The sequence below is a fragment of the Eriocheir sinensis genome, chromosome 24 (genome assembly GCF_024679095.1).
Source record: "Eriocheir sinensis breed Jianghai 21 chromosome 24, ASM2467909v1, whole genome shotgun sequence".
NCBI lineage: Eukaryota > Metazoa > Arthropoda > Malacostraca > Decapoda > Varunidae > Eriocheir > Eriocheir sinensis.
Window position 1 is genome coordinate 17456486 of NC_066532.1, and position 22080 is coordinate 17478565.

Genomic DNA, 22080 nt, shown 5'->3' on the forward strand with positions numbered 1-22080 from the left:
CTGACGAAAACAAGGGAAAGGAAGGATAGAGGAATGGGACAGGACGAGCGGACAGACACCTCACCACCTCACGTAACTGATCGATTTCCTGCCATAACGGAAACATCACAAACGCCAGAACATGTACTGAGGAAAACAAGGGAAAGGAAGGATAGAGGAATGGGACAGGACGAGCGGACAGACACCTCACCACCTCACGTAACTGATCGTTTTTCTGCCATAACGGAAACATTACAGACGCCAGAACATGTACCGAGGAAAACAAGGGAAAAAGAAGGATAGAGGAATGGGACAGGACGAGCGGAGACACATCACCACCTCACATGACTGATCAACTTCCTGCCATAACGGAAACATCACAAACGCCAGAACCAAACTAATCCCGGCGGCTTTTGTTCCCTTCATGGCGTACTCGCTGATTGGCTGAGGTAAGGTACGGGTGTTTGCATATACGTACATGATGGCAGAACCTGAACAGCACCACTGGAACCAAAATTGCCAGATTGTCATACTCAGCATCTTATATTTACCGACATCCAACCCAAAAACTGTCTCGTGGACCCCAATAAGGAGATTCACTTAAAATTATCGTTAAAATAGTTAATTCCTGATGTTTCTTGGCAATAGTTAGGCGTCAGAAACCGGTAAATAGTATGCTTTGTGGACCCCAGTAAGGAGATTCACTTAAAATTATCATTAAAATAGTTAATTCCTGATGTTTCTTGGCAATAGTTAGGCATCGGAAAATGGTAAATACTATGCTCTGAGTACAACAATCTGGCAACGGCGACTGGAACACACTACATGGCACTGCCTGTTACATGTCGTCACCTTCGTAAACAAGCTGCCCAAGTCATTATTCTCTACTTTTCAGGAAATCAGAAAACAACAGTCATTATCTCATTATTCTCATCTTTAAACACTTGCCTGCACCATGATGGGCTGGGGCCGACTACCATCCAGGCCCCTCAAGTAAGCCTACCAGCGAAATAGGCGTAAAAAAAATATAAATAAATAAATAAATACATAAAAAAAAGCTTAAGATTTAGGCAGAAATGAAAAGGGTAATTCTAGAACACTGAAACCTTGAATGGTGAACGAAGGCAACTATACAGAAATGGGCGGCACATGATGATAAACTGATGTAGACAAAAACCTGGAAATTGCTGCAAAATTACTTAAGGTGGAAATTCGGCCGCTTGGCACTGATATCGGTTTTTGGGTCCTCCTACCTTTATTTTCTCACCTAGGTGAATAATATTTTTACCCAATGTGTATTAATATGCAGTGCTTCTATGCCAGTAATATGGTAAGGAAAGATGCCGTAGTTTTTGTGCAGTGTGTTATGTTTGGCGATGACGAAAGACATTCAAAATCACGTGATAACTTCAAAACTATGAATAGTATGGCAATTTCCTTTTGATCACAGATAATATACACAATAAAGTACCTATGTTACTATTTTCGTACACCTGGCTGAAGTTACAACAAATTTATTACACCGCAAAATGTTACCTTTTATTTTGTCAAAAATTTGAGTTTTATAAATTTGTCATAAATTTATTTGAGGAAATTAATGCTTGATGATAGTACGTTTACTAAAGACGAGGGTGGTGATCATTTTGATACTTGAATTTCTAAAAATGGTCAATTACTAATAGTTATTCAACATTATGTGCGCCAAAAAACAAGTTTTGAGAAAAATGCATTTTTGTGTGAACATCTTCAATACCCCAAAAAAATCACTCCAACATGCACCAAATCCAAATATTTACTTATATAACTCTTCGGACTTCCTGGAAGGTTGGTAGTGGTTGTTTAGGTTGTTCAGGCCATGTTTACATCATGTTTATGTCACCTGTATAGCCCCTACGGAAGGTGAGTTCTCCCTTGCCCGGTAGACCTCCAAAGAAACCAAGGCTCCTGGTCCCCTGTTATAATCACATTAGATTATATAACATATTTTTGATATATTATATATATCTAAAATGAAAATAACATTCACTGGGTCTCAGTTTAGCCCACCCCATCTCCTTGTTGCCAGGACAGTTTGTTTTGAAATGGCCAGGCTGGTAATCAGGGCCAGGTGTTGTCTTGCTTTTCTTCTTTGACTTCTTTACTGCTTTCCGTGGCGTATATGCTGTGAAGTCTTTGACACCCTCCTGGGAGGGTGGCTGATGCGTATCGTCACATTTCTTCCACCTTTTCAATATGTTCTGGCGGCCTGCTTCACTTTTCGACTTTCTTTTTGCACTCGTACGTGGCATTGTCACTTACTATAGTTGGTGCGACAAAACAAGCGCACAAAAGTCATCACCCTGGAAGAGAGAATGACGTGACGAGAGTACGTACACCCACTCCCGTCTTATTTCACACACTGAGCCCAAGGCCATGCGGCACGCCACCCGCTCCCACTCCTCATCAGACAGACCCAAAGTATCATACACCGCTATCAGTCAGAAAAATTAAGAAAAAGGCAGAAAAAACGAAAGAAATACAAGGAAAACAAAGCTTAGTGGATAAGCGGGTGTGTCCGCTTTTCATTTATATGGCAATTATGCGCTTGTAGTAAAGTCACCCGGGTTGGGTGAGAGGACGTGTTCATGATACAAGGAAAAAATTTCAATTTTTTTTTCCAATTGAATTTCCCCCTTAAGCAGTTATTTATAAGGGTGACAATATGTTTCCTACCCATCACTGGCTTAACCCAGTAGCAGCGACGGGCCAAATATGTGGCTTTACTGTGTAGCAGCGACGAGCCAAATTTGTGCCATGATATAAACCCCCCAAAATAGATGATACATAAACTGATCACAAATGCTTTGGTATATATTATGAAAAGGTTTGACAATATGTTTTTCCCATTTTCACTGCTTGGGACCATTAACCAGAACTGCAGCTATGCGCCTTCTGGCGGCTTAAGCTGCTGTGTAGCCTGAAGCGGGCGAAGTTTCATGGCTTCAGATACTGCCAGAAAAATTTTGTGATAGAAAATCTAAGAAATATGAGGATACATAAACTTTCGATCTACAGAATGCTTTGGTATATATTATGACACGTTTATGTAACTTAGATATCATTTATTGAAGGTCAATCTCTCGCTGATATAGCCGCACTAGGCGACGCACTCAGAATCTCAGTCCCGCAGCTTACGGGTTAAGAAACATGATCCCTGCTGCTACTGGGTTAAATGGATTCCGTCACAGATTTGAGGATCGAAAGAAGTGAAATTTTTTTATACCCCAGAGAAAAAGTGTTATACCCCCCATAAGGCTACACCACTGCTTAACAGGGTCACACCAGCCACTTAGTATTAGCAGAAAGTGTACATCAGTGTTATACCAGACTGTCACACTCGGTACAAAGTGTTTTCTGTTATCTTTTCATTTTCTATTTTTTTTACAGTAAAGGAAGCATCTCAAGGGCAAAACTAAACAAACAAACAAACAAACAAAAAAGGTCACATTGATAGGGGAAGGTGAGGTTCAATGAGGGTGTGAATAGGTGAACCATAACTACTTGACGGAAAAAAAAATAAATAAATAAAATAAAGACTAATTGATGTTTTTAACGATAACTATAAAATAATGAAGATCGTGAGAGTTTTGGGTCTGAAACTGATAAGATACAATATGCTGAGTACTACGACAATCTGGTAACATTGGTGTAGTCTTTCCTTTACGGCTAACAGAAATATCCCATGTGTTACCCCTTAAATTCACACTCGTACACACACTCAAAAAAGTATCGTCACTGTGGGGTCCGACGAGCTTCACACTGAGCAACCCGGTAGTCTGGGCAGGGTTGGCAATGCTCCACCTGTGTTTCATGAAGCATTACTGTGCCAACTCAAATTCTACAGCTTCATTTACGAGTGCGGCTCACTAGATTCAGGCAAGGGAAGCCACACCACACACACGCAGGGATACCAACATGAGCAGCCTATCATCAATGGATTCGTCCCTAGTGTCAGTTTGTACCGTACTGAATGTGTAACAATACTTATTTGAGTATGTGTACGTGTTGTGTCTTCAAAAAACACATTATTAAAAAGACAAATCTCTCAAACTCACAATACATTCCCCATGACAGATAAACAAAATAGTCTCTCGTCCTCACAAAACACTCCATGGTCATGCACTTCCTATGGGTCTAAAAAGCCTATATAAACAAACATCTCTTCATGAACCTCAAGCTTCCTTCCCATCACCATACAAGGGGCGAACACTGGCAGGATCAACGTATTTTGATCTACCATTCAAAACCCTATACATGAAAACATCTCTCACCAGCCTCAAACATCCTTACCGTCACCATACAAGGGGCAAACACTGTCAGGATCAACGTATATGAGCAACCCTATAGATCTACCCTTCAAGACTCTATATTCTATCTATCTTGCACTTTCCATGTCTCTAAAACAACTCTATACATAAACACATCTCTCACAAGCCTCAAACATCCTTTCCATCGCCATACAAGTGTAGTACAAGGAGCAAACACTGGCAGGATCAACGTATATGGACCAGTAACCTTACAAACCTTCAAAACTCTATACTCTAGTCACATGGCCAAGGAAACTAAGCCTCATTACCAGTCTACTTATGATTAATTTCACCTTGCATAGCAGTTATCGGGAGCAGGTCTATGGAACAACTGGGTGAGGAAGAAGGGGAAGGGTGGAATGGTATAGGGAAGGGAAGAGGACGAGTGGAATGGTAAGATGGGTGTGAGGGAAGGGAAGGTTGGAGAAGAAGGAAGATTGAAAGTGAGGAAGCGTTTGTCATGATGTGGTAGGTTGGTAACAGATCCGAGGAGTGAAATGCATGGAAAATCATTATAGCCTAGGAGAGAAAATTACATTGGATATACATAAAAGAAAGAAAGAGGAAAGCAAACGTCAAATAAAAGAGTTAAAGTATTTGTCATGCGGGATTGTCGGACCTGAGCAGAGAAACAGCATACCATGAGACTCCTAAGAGCTAAATTAACGATCTAAATGAACCGTTCCTGCATTGGGTGTACGGTCGGCAAAAAAATTATGTATATAAAAAAAGTATTAACATCCATGGGTCGACTTGGATAGAATTTGTGTGAAAACTATAATGGTGTTGTATTGTTAAGGTCGGTAGTAATGTGTTAGATACTTTTTTTGCGGACTGTCCATTACGTATTTTATCACTCAGAAAATATTATGTCTGCAATACAAATACATATAAAAGAAGGTAAGGGCCATACAGCTTGTGGGAAACTTATGCACAGTAGCTCAAAAAAATTATTGGTGTATATTTTTGTTTTACGTAAATGTTTGGAGACTGATAATTGCAAGGGGTCTGGATGTGTCAATGTACGATTATTATATATGTATCTTCTTGAAAGCCATTGTCTGTCTCGAGCTCAAAAGGACAATGCGAATTTTCCTTTTTTTTACGTAAGTGTCTGAAGGCTGATAATGGTAAAATGTTTTAAAATGTTTGGATGTGAAAGTGTTGTATTATTATATAGTTATCTTCTATAAAAATGGAAAACTTTATGAACCCCTTATGCGAGACAGTTCTGTGGGTAATGAAAGAAAAAAAAAATTAATGAGAGGATAAAACTGAGATCACAAATAAATAAGTTGATATGAGATAGAGAAATTAGTACAGTTTGAAATATGAAGCATGAGTATACGAGTTAACTATAAGAAGAAAATAAAGAGATGATGAAACTGAGATCGCAAATAAATAAGTTGATATGAGATAGAGAAATTAGTACAGTTTGAAATAATATGAAGCATAAGTATACGAGTTCACTATAAGAAAATAATGAGATGATGAAACTGAGATTGCACATAAAGAGGTTGATGCGAGGTAAAGGGAAAAATCATTACAGTTTGAAATAATAAAAATTAATGTATATATAAATTCAATATGTATTTTTTTTGTAGAGAGATTATATGTAATTACCATGAAAGCACACACACACACACACAGAGTCAACCACACTATCACAATCAAATATAAAAAGTAACAAAGTATAAATGCAAGCTTGAGATACTATTGCACTCTGATGAATGTCGACAGGTACGTAAATGGAACAGGCGAATCAACAGCGAACTTTCAATTAACCTCACAACCCCAAACTCCAGTGCGTCGAGGGATTGACCAGACCCTACCTGCAGTCACCGTCGAGGCTTTGGGCATTTAACTGTGAAATGACGAGGTGGAAGAGAAAGCTGTGGGGGCGTTTTTTCTATTTCCGTCACGCTGTTTTGATTTTATTTGTGAAAACGGCGTTGGTACAGTTTTGTTGCGTCATGGACTGTGGTGATTCTATTTACTAAAGGCTACTTTCACAGTTCGCCATGATGCGTTAGCAAGCCTCCAAACCAATAACAAGGGCTTTGAGTATTCCTTAGTAAAGCTTCTGGGAGTCTACTTGTAATACAGCCCCATAAACCAAACTCTGTAGGGACCTGAAACTTCTCGGGTTCAACTTGTAATATAGCCCTGAATACTAACTGAACTGCCTCTCTCTAAGGCCACGCACAGCTACTAATGTATGCCCCAAAATTTTGTCTTCACCTTATGAGAATACAAAAATGACAAAACTAAGCAGGAAAAGAAAAATGTGGCAGAAGGAAGGAAGGAAGGAAAGGCAAGGGGAGAGAAGGGATGGAGAGAGTGAAGGAAAGGAAAGGCACGGGAGGGGAAGGAAAAGAGAGAAATGCTAATAAGGGTTTAAGGGTAAGAGCGGAGAGGATGAGAGTTAATAAGGATGTGAAAATGAAAGCGTGACAGAACCTTACCAACTGCTCTTATAAAATTCAAAGTTAAAATCGTTTCACCAAAATTGAACTTAACTTAATGCTAAAATCAGGTATAGCAGACATGTACTATCCTTTAATTCTCGAGATAAACTATGTGGAAAGATGTAAATATAAACACACACACACACACACACACACACACACACAACATGAGGAGTTGCTACAAAGAGAAGGACACGAGAGGACACAAAGGGAAGATGTTCGAGAGACAAAGAAATATAGCTTCCCGCAAAGAAATACAGAGGTTTGGAACAGACTAAGTGAGGCTGTAGTATCGGCCAAGTGTGCAAAACTTTAAGGACAAGTTGGACAAATACAGATACGGAAACAGGACCACATGAGCGTAAGCCTAGGCCCTGTAAAACTACAACTAGGTAAATACACACACACACACACACACACACACACACACAAAGATAGGCAAGGCAGAGTACAGCAAATGAATGAATGAGATGAATGGGAAAGATAATGTCAAGCGAGTGAATAACTTTAAGGAAACTAGTGAGGAAATTTTAACCCCTTGACTCCAGATTTCCTACCAGAAGACATCACCAAGTTACAGGAATGGAAAAAATAGTGGCTGCTACAATTCAGTGAAGAAAATTGTAAAGTTGTGCACCTTGGGAGGGGAAATCCAGCATACCAATACCACATGGGAAACACTCCACTATCCACCACAGAGGCAGAGAAAGACCTGGGAGTGTATGTTACCAGGCTACCAGTGAAGGGAAATCCAGCATACCAATACCACATGGGAAACACTCCACTATCCACCACAGAGGCAGAGAAAGACCTGGGAGTGTATGTTACCAGGCTACCAGTGAAGGGAAATCCAGCATACCAATACCACATGGGAAACACTCCACTATCCACCACAGAGGCAGAGAAAGACCTGGGAGCATACGTTACCAGGCTACCAGTGAAGGCGAAATCCGTGCCAATCGCAGCGGACGGGCTAAGACAATCTGATGGTTTTCCATGAGTATATGAACCACAAGGAAAGATGATGAACGATGATAATGATGACAAAAATGATGATGATGAGGAGGAGGAGGAGGATGACCGATGCGTTTGTCAGTGCATGAGCCACAAGGAAAGATAATGGATGATGATGATGATGATGATGATGATGACAGCGACAGAGCAATGAAGGCAATGACAATGACAAAAATATACTGGAACCCTAAGAATCATTACCCCAATATTCACTTATCTACTAAAACTCTCCTCGGCTACCCACTAACTATTGTCCGACACAACTACGAAGTCAGGTTGCAAGGATGCCCAAGACTTCACAGCGCTGCCACATCACCTCCTGAAATTGACCTCTCTTTTGGGCACTCCTCTTAACTCTTTTTATGGGAGCAGTGATTCGCGGACTTTTTTTTTCTCTTTACTGTTTTCTTTTTGCCGTTGAGCTGTTTCCTTTACCGTAAAATAAAATAAATGAATAAATAAATACAGAACCTCGTTTATAAGGGCGAATGGGGGTTAGCTCGTGCCGGATAACCCGTTCTGTCGTTGTTTTCCGCCTCTCACATCAGCTAGTTCTAGAGGTCAATGAGGGGGTCAGTCGGGTTTTATTGAGTGTTGCTTCAGGTTCATGGTACAGCAGAAGGGTCAAAATACCACCAGGGTCATAAAACTAGCCCTGGAAATGCCAACAACTCCTATGAAAGCCTTGTTAAATATGTGTTCTTGGGCGATGAAATGGCTTATACCCTTAGTCCTATAGAATTGCCGAAACTCATTGATAGTGGGGGATGAACGGCCGAATTCCTCCATCAGACTATATACATCACTTCCTTATATGTCAGCTATGTACTATATAAAATTGTGTAGCAAATATTTCGTTGTAGACCACATTCACATATACCATAGTCACCCTTCACATCACTCCATTTTCTCTTACACATCTCCGCTTTCTCAACCTTTTCTTTAGTCTCCCTCGTAACTACACTGCCCCACTACACTGTTTCTCTTACACATCTCTGTTTTCTCAACCTTTTCTTCGATCTGCCTCATAACTACACTGTTTCTCTTACAAATCTCCGCTTTCTCAACCTTTTCTTCAGTCTGCCTCGTAACCACACTGTTTCTCTTACACATCTCCGTTTTCTCAACCTTTTCTTCGATCTGCCTCATAACTACACTGTTTCTCTTACAAATCTCCGCTTTCTCAACCTTTTCTTCAGTCTCCCTCGTAACTACACTGCCCCACTACACTGTATACATAAGATTTGGCAGCGCTATGGCCGGGGAACTACACAAACACCCTGCCCATACTGACTTCACAGGTGAGTTGGACTATAGCGCATAAGACAGGAATCTTCTACTACTATACATCCTCATCCTCAAATACAGGTAGAAGGAGACACTAATGATGACACTAATACCATCCCTGTCAAGTTAAGGAGTTGAAGATACATTCTGATCCCATGAACACAAGACACATTGCATACATTTTTATACATGGGAACACCACTGACAGAACTTCCCGATGCCTCCCTTCCCACCCCACCCAGCCACACACATACACATATATATAAAACCTATGATACATGTTTTGACCTTAAAACCTCGAGTATGCATATGATTCGCCTTTACCATTCGTGGGCTATATCAGGCTACCAAGAACTATAGTATATTGACAGTAGCCATGATGTAGAGTATATATTCACATTTAACCTAATCCATGCCCTCTATCATGCATTACCAATATTGAATCCATGCCCAGGAATACCCAGTTTATCGAACGCCCGATATTCCGAGTAGCAAAAACGTGATTGTATTTATAATCGGTTCAAGCCCAAAAAGTTATTGTACGCCCAGTCAGTTTCCGAGTGGCATAAAACATGACAGTATTTATAATCGGTTCAAGTCCAAGAAGTTATTGTACGCCCAATCAGTTTCCGAGTGGCATAAAACATGACAGTATTTATAATCGGTTCAAGTCCAAGAAGTTATTGTACGCCCAGTCAGTTTCCGAGTGGCATAAAACATGATTGTATTTAGAGTCGGTTTCAGTCCAAGAAGTTATCGTACACACAATCAGTTTCCGAGTAGCAAAAAACATGATGGTATTTAGAATTGATTTCAGTCCAAGAAGTTAGTGCAAGTCCAGTCATTTTCCGAGTAGCAATATCATGACAGTATTTAGAGTTGATACCAGTCCAAAAAATTATCGTAACCACACAAACCAAACTACCGTCGCCAGATTTTTTAACATTGTATTATTGGCATCATTATTTATTAAGAGTTGTTATTAAGTTATTAAGAGTTTCAGCTTTTACTTCAATATTTGGGATTGCGAGTCAGTTAGAAGTGGTGGGGTCTCGTAAACTCAGTCATGAAAAGTGACATAAAAAAATAAATCCACAAAACCATCGACCCAAAAAAGAAAAATCAGCAATGTTACTTTTTTTTTACAGCAGAGGAGACAGTGCAAGGACGTAGAAAAAAAAAAATAATAATGAAAAAATAATTAAAAAAACTGTTACTAAAGACATAAAACACACAAAACTACCCCTGGAAATGACCGAAACTCCTATGAAAGCCTTGTTAAATATGTGAACTTGGGTACCGAAATGTTTAAAAATATGCCCCTTAAGATAAATAAATAAATATCAATAAAATCCAGGTGTATATTCTCCACCAGTCAATTTTCTACTTTACACCTGATACTAAATGCCTCAGACTCCCACATTAACTATTTCCAAAGGCTGAAAAGGAGATCAATCAGGTTCTAAGGAGTGTGTGTTTAGGTTCATGGTACAGCGGAAGGGTCAAACTACCACCAGGGTCATAAAACTACCCCTGGAAATGACCGAAACTCCTATGAAAGCCTAGTCAAACTGTCTCTCACTCAATCCCTCAATCAACTATTTCCAATCTAATGAGTGTGTGTTTAGGTTCATGGTACAGAGGAAGGGTCAAACTACCACCAGGGTCATAAAACTACCCCTGGAAATGACCGAAACTCCTGTGAAAGCCTAGACAAACTCTCACTCACTTACTCAATCCCTCAATCAATCAGTCGGGTTCTAAGGAGAGTGTGTTTAGGTTCATGGTACAGCGGAAGGGCCAAACTACCACCAGGGTCATAAAACTACCCCTGGAAAAGACCGAAACTCCTATGAAAGCCTTGTTAAATATGTGAACTTGGGTACCGAAATGTTTAAAAATATGCCCCTTAAGATTTCCCATGTAGTTTGCTCCTATTTCTTAGCCTCTGTATAAACACTAAACACAATAGTACGAGATATTTCCATACGCCAGAGTCCGTCATGGGTGCCAAATGGATAACTTATGATTCTATGCATTGTTCTCATCACCGGCAAATCCGCTCGACCACAACAGTCACTACCACAAGATGAGGCTAAAGAGCACCCGAGGAAGAAGAGGATGAAGCATTGGTAGAAAAGAAGATGTATCCATGGAAGAAGAAGGATCAAAAGTGGAAGAAGTGGAGGAAGACACACCAGCGGAAGAAGGAGACGAAGAACAGGTCACCATGCCTGTGTTATCATTTGCAAGAGTTCACTCCACGCAAAACACTGGAGGTCAAAACTTAGCCGAGATATATGCAACGAAAACACGTACGAGAAAAACACCTTAATCCTATCAGTTGGTAAATCAATACAAAATCCCTTACAAATACTCTACGTCAATCTAAGGTCACTACGGTATAATACATTAGGTTAGTGATGAATAAATAAAGGCTGGAGAGGTGCTGGCGAGGGTTAAGCGAAGATGGCGCCACTATAAACACTTGCCTGCGCCATGATGAGCTGGGGCCGAACACCATCCAGGCCCTTCAAGCAAGCCTATCGGCACTATAGACGTAAAAATAAAAAATAAAAATAAATAAAAATAGATACGTGACTTAAAATTACTGAAAATAATGCTATGAGAGTATTCAAAAGGTCGGCTAAGATACGATACGTCATGGACACAAACACTGAGGAAGGGACAGGAGGAAGGGTCCAGGAATGGTTTAAAAATTAGGGTTCTGTGTCTGATGTTTGTCTTATGGGATCTGAACCTCTTAACCCGTTGACTGCAGATTTCCTACTAGAAGACATCACCAAGCTACAGGAATGGATCAAAGAGTGGCTGCTACAATTTAGTGAAGAAAAATGTAGTCTTGTATCTTGGGAGGGGATACTGAGCACACCAATACCACATGGGAAACACTCCACTATCCACCACAGAGGCAGAGAAAGACCTGGGAGTATATGTTATCAGGCTACCAGTGAAAGCCAAATTCGTTTCAATCGCAGCGGACGGGTTAATGGGCTCAGTCAATCCTATACTTACAGGTTTAAAAATGGGTTCTGTGTCAAACTTGTGTGCTATGGAATCTAAACCTCTTGAACGAGCTCAGTTAAGGTTTAAAAATGGGTTCTGTGGCTGTGTTATGAGATCTGAACCTCCTGAAAGTGCTTGGTCAATCCCATGCATTACAGGCTTAAAAATTTGGGTTGTCTGACTTGTGTGCTATGGTATCTAAGCCTCCTGAAAGAGCTTGGTTTATCCTATATGTTTCAGGCTTAAAAATTTGGGTTCTGTTTCACTTATATAATGGAATCTGAACCTCCTGAATGGACTCAAGCTATCTCACACTTAACTCACTCAGACTTAAAAATTAGAGTTTCGTCTGACGCGGGCGCTATTTTTATTATGGTAAACAGCTCACGGGAAATAAACAAATGAAAAAAAATAAAAAAATAAGTCCCCTAATCTCTACTCCTGGACAAGCAAACAGATATAGACAGAAATGAGGTTAATTACGGATGGGAAGGCGTCTTGATACTCTAACCTGAAGCTCCTGTATGGGTTCGGTCTGCTTTCTAGGCTACGGGGGTGAACTAAAAATGAGGGTTCTGCTGTGGGAATTGGTACGATTGCTGTGCGACCATAGCCATGAGGTGACGCTGCTGTGGCGAACCTCCAGGCCTTACCGTGGACAGTGGAAGGCCCAAGAGGGGATGCTGGTGGTGCGAGGGGTGCGCCTGCTGCAGGGCCTGATTAAACGCACCTGCTCGTATTGGCGCACCTCTTAGGGCAGCCACAGAGGGGTGATTCGGTACACGAGGCTGATGGGAGGCGTGGGGTGGCGTGCCGTGAGGGTGGTGAGGGTGGGGTGCAGGGAACGGAAGGGACTGGTACAAGGATTGATTCATGAGCTGTCCGAGAGCAAACTGCGCCGGGAGAGAGAAGTATGGGGCGTGGAGTGTTGGGGAGAGACCGAAATGCGGGTGGTGGTGTGGGAACGACGGTAAGAAGGGGTGTCGGAATGGGGCATGGTGTTGTATCTGCTGTGGGGTCTGCTGGCTGTGAGGAAGAGGGTGCTGGGGGTGTTGAGGGGGTGGCAACATGGCGGGTGACGGGACGATGTTGGTGATGGTCGTGTGGTGTATGAGTGTGTGTACGTGTGTGTCCTGCGCTCTGGTGTTGACGGGCAAAGCGGGCGTCACCTCGATCATCTCCGGGGAGGGTGAACGCCGCCGCATGGACACCGAGCCTATAGGGACAACCTCCATCCCCTCACTTACCTTAGTAGACTTGATCTCCTTCACCATATCCTCCTTTAAGGTCTGGATAAGCAGGTCCTTCATCCGTTCGTTCTCCTGGGCAGTTGCGGAAGTAGTAGTTGCTGTTGTGGTGGTGGCTGCAGTGGATGGTTTTGAAGCGGATGATGTTGGTTCGGACTCCTTGTTCTGCGTCTCGGTCTTATCACCAGGCTTGGATGGGGTGCTGGATGAGGCTGTTTCCTTGGGTGACGCGACTTTCTGCACTGCGATTATGTCTTGAGATTCAGGTTCGGCAGGTTTTTGTGTCCTGGCGTTCACAGTTTCGGTTCCCGGTGATTTGGGTTTCACGGGAGAGGCGACACTTTTGGGCGACGTGATATCGATTGCTTTGACCTCCAGCGACTCGAGATCGACGGGAATGATTTCTAACGCCTTTGCCTTCACCGGCGTCACCTCCACTGGCTTGGGTTTGATCAGCGTCAGTTCGGGGAGCTTCACTTGAACGGGCTTGACCTCTAACGACTTTGGTAGGACAGGTAACGCTTCCTTAGGTTGTGCGGCGAAAGGTGTGTCATCATCAAGGATTTCCATCACGGGTGTGGCTTCCTGTTGCTTTGTGGCTTGTGGGGACTTTGCTGGTGTGGCGAGAGGTGCGGTGATGGGTGCGACCTCTACCGCATCCTTTAGCGTCCTGGAGTCAGATCCCGGTGTGTCTTTCTTACCTTCTGTTGATGAGGGAAAGGTCGTGGATGAAGGAGTGCCACCTAGAGTCCTGTTAGAGTTGGCACTTTTATCGACACCCTCCTGAGATGTGGGTTTGATTGGCTCTCTCTCAGTGTCACTCTCCTCGATGATTTCATAGTCCACATCAGAGAGCTCTTGGTCCTCTATCTCCTCCTCCTCCTCCCCCTCTTCCTCTTCTTCCCCGTCCATGTTGGCATATATGTCTGCTTCGTCCTCATCCTCCTGTACCTCCTCCACCACATCCTCCTCCTCCTCAACTATTTCAGCTTCTTCTCCTTCCTCTTCCTCCTCCTCAACCACCTCCGCTGTTTCTCTCTCCTCCTCCTCCTCTTCGACTATTTCCGCCTCCCCTTCCTCCTCCTCAATCATCTCCGGTTCTCCTCCTTCTTCTTCAACCATTTCCCCTTCACCTTCCTCCTCCTCCTCCTCCTCCTCTTCTTCCATCTCCTCATCCTCGCCCTCCTCCTCTTCCCCTTCCACCTCCTCTTCCTCACCCTCTCCCTCCTCTTCGTCAAGCATCACCTCATCCTCATCCAGCACAATGTCATCGTCGTCGTCCACAATCTCGGTGCAGTGCGTAGGGCGGGATGTGTCTCTGGGAACTGTATCTCCGGGCCCACCCTTCACACTACCACCTGACGGCCCCACCATCTCACAGTCCTCGAGGATGTCCGCAATGTACTGCCCAGTGCTCATACTACCTTCCATGGGCCTAGAGGCGGGTACGTTAGCTTTGTCTGGGTTCCCTAAGACACTGGTGGGGGTTGCGGCACTGTCCCCTTTTCTGTTTTCAGCGTAATCCATGACCACGACACCATCCTTATCTCGGCTCAGCGTCCGTTCGGTTGCCGTGGTTGAGATCGGTGTTAGTGGTGGTGGTTGGCGGAGTGGTGGTGTTTGTGGAGGTGGTTGCGCTGCCGTGAAACTGGTCTTACTTGGCACCTCCTCTAACTGGTCCTCACTCTCTAGGTCAACTATATCATCATCGTCAGCCCACTTGGAGGTCGCAGGGCTCGGGGCCGCACCCTGTGGTCTAGGCTGTAGCGACGTGGATGGGCTACCCTGCTGCATAGGCCTCACATGGTTACTCTGCTGCATTGGTCGAAACGGAGTGGACGTTTGCGCTGGACCAGACGGTCTAAGTGGATGTACTGTCACACCTACGTTCGCCAAGTGGAGTGATATGGCTGGGTTGGTTTGTAGCATGGCTGGGTGAGGTTGCTGTAAGAGACCTGGGCTACTGGTCTGTTGTGTCGGTAATTTAAATGATTGTGGAGGTCTATTTGAGCTGCCCTGTGGCTGTGGTGGTCTAGGTTGACTTCCCTGTGGTGATGGTCGTACACTGGTCTGAGGGCTTGATCTCGGGCTGGCTTGAGGTCTGATTGAGTTAAGCTGTTGTTGGAGTCTAGATTGGCTGGGCTGGTGTTGTGTGGGTTGAGATGCGAGACCCTGCTGCTGTGGGTGTTTGAATGGGCTGGCTTGCTGTGGCCTAGCCTGGGGGACATTCGGCTGTGGTGTGGATTTGCTGATCTGCTGTTGAGGCTGTGGTATTGGCGAGCTGGACGGCGACACACAGTAGATATCCGGCGTCACTTCCCTCTCTCTTGAACCCATCGTCGCACTGCCATCCACGTCCTCGCAGTCAAGAACCAAGAGATCAGAACCTTCCTTACCACCATCCACTTTATTCCCTGGGGTGGTTTGAGGTGGCATCCCGACTTCCTTCCCCTGGGTGGTTGACGATGAGCCTTCCGTGTCATTTTCGTACCTCATTCTCATACCAGAAAGGAGAGCACCCAGGGAGTTACTCAGCGCCCCCGGTCGACGCCCTGCGGATGGTGGCTGCCGGCGTTCCTGGTTGTACTGGTTTCGTATCTCGCTCAAGTTGCTGGACAAGATCTGGAGTGGGTCGTCATCCGGTAAACTGGCGGAGGTGGTGGTAGCAGTGGCGGTTCTGGTGGTAGGTGGTTCGACATTGCTGGTTCTGGTGCTTGCTGGTTCTAAGTTCATGGTGGGTCTCGTGGGTGGGTCTAAGTTGACTGTAGTTCTGGTATGTTGTTCAAAGTTCATGGTGGTTCTGGCATGTGGTTCTAAGCTGGGGGTCCTGGCGGATGGTTCTGAACTCCCGTTTGTCAGTGGAGGTCTTGGGGGTATGGCTGCCCCACTGCGTCGTCTGATGGATCTCACGCCGGCCGCCCGCACCCCAGAGAAGACCTCCGGCGTGGTTCTATTCTTCATGGCTGCCAGATTCTGTAAGGCACCACTATGTCTGTTGTCGCGCCTCCCATGGAATGACAAGGGTGGTGGGGAGGGCGGGGCACGTGCAAGGGGGGAGGACAACGGAGTGGGAGAAGGCCTTGACCCCATTCTCGGTTTTGGCGGTTCTCTCTGCCCGTCCGCTTTGCATATTGTTATCGTGTTGCTCTCGCATATCTTCCGCAGCGTTGCCAGCTCCTCCATGCTGTTGTGGGCGGGCCGTTTCTGCACTAGCCCCCTGCCTGACACGGGGTACGGCGGGGAGTGTCTATCGCCGCGCACGACCTCACCAACCTCCATGTCCGTGTTCTGGAGCAAAGGCGAGTTATGTCTGCCTTGTATGATTCCACTCGGGGATGTGGGTGAAGCTATACACGGCCTTCTCTCCCTGGATATATCCCTTACACGCCCGGTTATGGATGGGCGTGGTGTGGCCAGTGCCTGCGAGGTCTGTCCTGAGGTTGCAGTGCGGGACGATCGTGTGTTTTTGCGCTGGTACGGTTCCTGGTCTGTGATGCTCACCTCCTCGTCCTCGCTGTTGAAAATGACATGCGTCTGCGGGTAACCCATCGGCGTCACCATTCCCCATGAGGCGGCCCGTCCTACACCTCTCGCAGCGTTCCCGTCACCCCTAAAGCTACTGGGCTGGTCTGGGGTATAGGGGCTGGTGGTGGCGGAGTCCAGCTGCCCTTTTGCACCCTTATTGTGTTTTCTCTTCCTCTTCCTCTTCCTCTTGGTTAACATGTCCCCGCCCTGGTGTTTGTTACGATCCCCCAAGGAGTCACTCACTAACTGTCTGTCGTCCACCTCCAAGTCGCTGCTGCTGCTTGAGGTGTTGCTGTCGAGTGTTGTGAGGAAGCTGCTGGTGGTGGTGGTGGTGGCAACTTTTCCCTTCGAGGACGAGGATGAGGATGAGCTATCGCCACCCTTGTCCTCCTTGAGTTTCCGCTTCTTCCGCTCGACGAGATGAGGCTCTGGGGACTTCCACTCTGCTTCCACTGTGGGTACTCGCTGATGGCTCTTCCTGTGGCCTCCTTCCGCGTCATATGAATGCTTAAAGGGTTGCTGTTGTTGTTGTTGTTGTTGCTGTTTCTTCCCCTTCACTTTCTCGACGGATGTGTAAACGATGGAGATTTCACGGTTGGCTTTGTCCTTTTTCCGCTTTTTCTTCTCCTCCGCCTGCTCCACCTCCCTCGTCTCTTCCACGTTAGGCTCCCGCTCCACCACCCGACTCTTCTTCCGTCCCTGCACCTCCTCCACATCCTCGGTAAGCTGGGACCTCTTCCGCTTCTTGCTGCTCTTCCGTGGTTCCTCTTCCTCCTCCTCCTCCTCCTTCAATATGACCTGCCCTCGGTTTTTGTCCTTCTTCTTCCCCTCCTGTTGCCCAGTGCCTCTCTTCTCCGCCTCGTTCTCCCCCCGCGGCGTCTTCTCCCGCCTCTCTTCACCATCGTCCACAACCACAATTGGCACAGATTCCTTCTTCACCTTCTTCTTCTTCTTCCCTTTGGTGGTCGGCCTTGGTAGAGATCTGAGTCTGGAAATTCAAAGTGTTAAGTTAAAGCAAGTAATGGACACTACTATATTGTTTTCAGAGTTCACTGGGGGCTGTCTGGAATGAGTCTGAATAGTTTTGGTGTGTTGTGCTCTCCTAAGCATGTCAAATGATGCCAGAATGGGATAACAGTAAAAGTCTGGTAATCCAGCATCCAATACTTAAGAAATCCTGATGGCTCGTAATTTTCAGTCGAGGGTCATTTCTAGTTTTTTCACATATCAAGAAAACTGGGTGAAAAATTGAAAAATACCCCAAATAAGATAAAAGGAGAGTATGGAGTTACCCATTTCCACACCCACACTGACACTCCAGTCATAAGAAAAAAAGAAAGAAAGAAAGTGATGAAAATGTAGAATAACCACAATAACATGCAGAAGGGCACTGACAACTATGCATTCAGACTTGCCCTTGTTTACAAGCACCACTGCCCTCACTGCCTCACCACCACCAACTCACCCTCGATATGGTGCTTGGCGAGGGGTAGGCAGCAGTGGTCAGATGATTCCTGAGTGCTAAGAAGTCCAACTAATCAAGGGTTCACTATATGTTCGTTAGCTAACTAACTGAAGGGGACCACTCTTCATCTAACAATAATCATACTTTGGACATGAAAACATGCTCCATATATGAGCTACTGAGAGAAATCAAAGGTAATGCTTTTAACCCTTTCCATACAGTGACGCAGACGTCGGCGTCACAATATAGAAAGAGTTAAGAGGAAATGGAAGAGGATTAAGAGGTTTAGAAGAGGATTAACCCTTTCCATTCAGTGACGCCGATGGTGACGCCGATGTTGGAGTCACCATATTGAAGGGCTTAAATATGGGGTAGAAAAATTAATTGAAAACATAGCAGTGTTTTGTCAAAGAATTTAAAACACCAAAACAGTAAATCTCCTCTTGGGTACTCACTTGAGGACGCCGGAATCCTCCAGAACAGCCGACGTCTCATTGGGGAGGATGTAGAAGCCCTCGTCAAAGAGCCCCAAGCGAGGCCGCCCATCCTCATCCTCACCTGACAGAAGAAGTCACAATAACATAACTTTAAAAAATCATCACTTATAAATTTAAAGCCACACACAAAGAAAGTCATAATAATATAACTACTAAAACAATGACTTATAAATACTCTACACAGAGAGAGAGTCAAAGTAACATAATGTCTATAAAAAAATAATCCCAAATATTAATGCACATAGAGAAATTCACGATAAAATAATGCCCGTAAAAACAATTACTCATAAATATTATCCTGCAGAGTAAAATTATGGCAAGAGGCATACATAAAAGATATTGATTTTGCAGGTCACCCCACACACCCCACGCCCTGCCACACCACACTCTCTACACTAACAGAGCACCACTTAAACTATGGTAATGGACAGCTGCCTATCATTGCTAAGGATAGTAAGCTACTGCCACTATAACAGTAACCTATTGCCACTAAAATCAGGGGTGTGGTGACTGAATTAAAAAGTTCAAACTCCATCTCCAGGAAATTCTAAGGATGCAACTCTGACTCTGACCCTCACAAGGCCTTTGCCCCCTTGACCCCTATGTTTCCACATTTTGTTATATGTGGCTATTCAGCTGCTCATAGCCACACGGGGTTGCCCCAGCCAGCCAAACATATCAGTAGGTGTGCTGGTGGAAACAAACCCAACCGGGGAAAGCTAAACTATACTTTTACTGGGGTGCCATTCCATGGCGATTATTAACGAGAGGGTAGCCTACTAATTTCAACACTGCTTATGTCTGGGCAAAATATGATGCTTTTTATAATGGAGAAAGTATTTTTTTCTGGAAATCACATAATGATTGACTTTTCAATGCCTGTTGTGCACCCGCCGTTGCCCCGCTCCCACCCATTACCACCACCACCACTAACACCTTGTTCCGTCCCTCGCTGTGTATTTCCACCACCCCCACACCGCGTGCTGAATAAATTTAAACCTCACCAATGTGCGTGCTATACAACTGCACAGGTGCCCTGTGCATTATTATTAAGATCAAGATCAGAACCTAACTTAACCTACCTAACAGGGGGGCCCCACCCCCCTCAACCCTCCTATTTTCCAGAAGTCATTTATTACTACACTGCATTCATGGACCAAAAAGGAAACCATATTGTTAGTATTAACTTTGCAAGAAGCGGCCACACTCTTTTGAATATCATCCCAGTCCAGCACCCCCCCATGGCCACACCAACACATGGAAACCACCAGTCAACAGTCTACAGTCAGTCAGACCCACCCAGGCTTTGCCTCACCCTCCCCTTGCCTCCACACACCTGACCAACACAACACAACACAACACAACACCAAACAGGTAAAAAAGGAGACACAGAACGAAATAATAAACAAGCAGCCAAAAACCAGGTGAGTGAACCAGAGTCCATCCACACACACGACCCACACCCTCAAACACACTGAAATAATAAAACAGGAAAATAATTAACCAGAAAATATAAATAAACGGAATAATAAACGAAAACCCAATCCCGAAAAAGTCCGTCCCAGTTCTCACCATTACCATCCCCACACACCTGACAAACACACAAAAACAACACAAAATAAACAAAAAAAAAGTGAAAAATGAGACAAATAACAAAACAATCAACAAAACCTCAACCCCAAAGAGTCCAGCCTCAGTTCTCACCCTCCTCCTCGCCGCCATGGACGCTGAAGAGCTGGGATATCTTGGTGATCACATCCTGCACCGTCTTCGTCTCCTTCGGCTTCACCTTCAGCACCGAAAACTTCCTCTCGTCCTCCAAAAAATCGCTGAGGTCGAGCTTGAGCCTCATGCCTAGCGTCCTCCTCCCTCGCTTCCCTATGGCGGTGTGGCGAGAAATACCTCCCCGGGGAAATAACTCGCTCTGATGCCGGAAAACCTATTAATTTGCCTTACTTTCCTCTACTTTGTCCACCTGTTATCTTTATAATGGTTGATATTACGTGCAAGACACCAACCCACCACACCAACAGACCAAACAGGCATAAATAGAGTGAACATCAACGTGGGGTAATTCTTTCTAAAAATCTACCCTATTCGTTTGCTATATAGCCTTCTCTTGATTAAAAAAATTGCTCTGATGTTTGTTTCATGAATTGAAGCCAAAACAGGACAAGTAAACGATAGCGGTGAGTGGAATATAGAAAAAGTAAGCAAGTTGAACCTCGCACTGCGAGTTATTTTACGGCTGCGAGCTGATTCCTACAACAGCAGCGGTTCTCACTTTCCTGCCAGTAATACGACGATTAGAAAGCAAATACGACACTTTGGCGCTCTGGATCATTGCTATTTTGGTTCTTTTTGTGTTAGTTTGGTGTTTTGTATGTTAGTTGATATTTTTTTATGTTGATTTGACACTCTATATATTAAAATGACCCTTTGTACCCTTATTATTGACTTGTACTTGGGCGACCATCAAGGAGTGACTTTACGATACTATGGTGCACTATATCGTTGTTATTTTGGCTCTTTCTATGTTATTTTGGTATTCTGTAAGTTGTTTCGATACTTTTCATATTGATTTAACTCTCTTAGGTCTTTATACGTTAATTTGGTATATATGCGCGTCCATCAGGGGCCGAGTGAGTACGACAACTTAATTTGCGGTCTGCGTTACTGTTAAAATTTGGGCCTTTCAATGTTGATTTCTTATGTTGGTACTTTTATATTGATTTAATACTAATATTAACTCTCTGTATATTAGTTTAGGTATTTTTACACCAATTTGTACGTCATCTCCGCCACATTTGCCGGTATTTTAAGACTTTCGCTTCTCACATCAGCTATATTCTAAAGGTCAAAGAAGGGGTCAATCGGGTTCTAATGCGTGTTCCTTCAGGTTCACGGTACAGAGGAAGGGTCAAACTACCACCAGGGTCATAAAACTACTCCTGGAAATGCATACTACTCCTTCGAAAGCCTTGTCAAATATGTGTTCAAATTAAGGTCAAAGAGGGGGTCAGTCGGGTTCCAATGAGTGCTTCTTCAGGTTCACGATACAGAGGAAGGGTCAAACTACCACCAGGGTCATAAAACTACTCCTGGAAATGCCTACAACTCCTTCGAAAGCCTTGTCAAATATGTGTTCAAATTATGGTCAAAGAAGGGGTTAGTCAGGTTCTAATGAGTGCTTCTTCAGGTTCGCGGTACAGAGGAAAGGTCAAA

General features: G+C 44.3%; 1 protein-coding gene and 1 long non-coding RNA gene across 3 annotated transcripts in view; both read right to left on the minus strand.

Moving 5' to 3' along the window:
- LOC127002989 (uncharacterized) overlaps positions 1–2531 on the minus strand; it is a 4193-nt gene extending 1662 nt beyond the window's left edge. The window contains exon 1 of the long non-coding RNA XR_007756800.1: positions 60–2531. This is a non-coding gene — a long non-coding RNA (uncharacterized LOC127002989). The remainder of the gene's footprint in view (positions 1–59) is intronic.
- Positions 1–20738, minus strand: part of LOC127002976 (serine/arginine repetitive matrix protein 2-like) — a 27557-nt gene extending 6819 nt beyond the window's left edge. The window contains exons 1-3 of one of the 2 annotated variants that reach the window (XM_050869294.1): positions 20560–20738; positions 18814–18916; positions 13369–17881 (exon numbers count right to left, since the gene is read on the minus strand). In XM_050869294.1, coding sequence (XP_050725251.1) covers positions 13369–17881; positions 18814–18916; positions 20560–20707 — 4764 coding nt within the window. In that variant the 5' untranslated portion in view covers positions 20708–20738. Of the gene's footprint in view, positions 1–12681; positions 17882–18813; positions 18917–20559 lie in introns of those variants that run through there. The other variant, XM_050869293.1, reaches the window with a different exon arrangement.
- Between the last annotated feature and the right edge of the window lie 1342 nt (positions 20739–22080).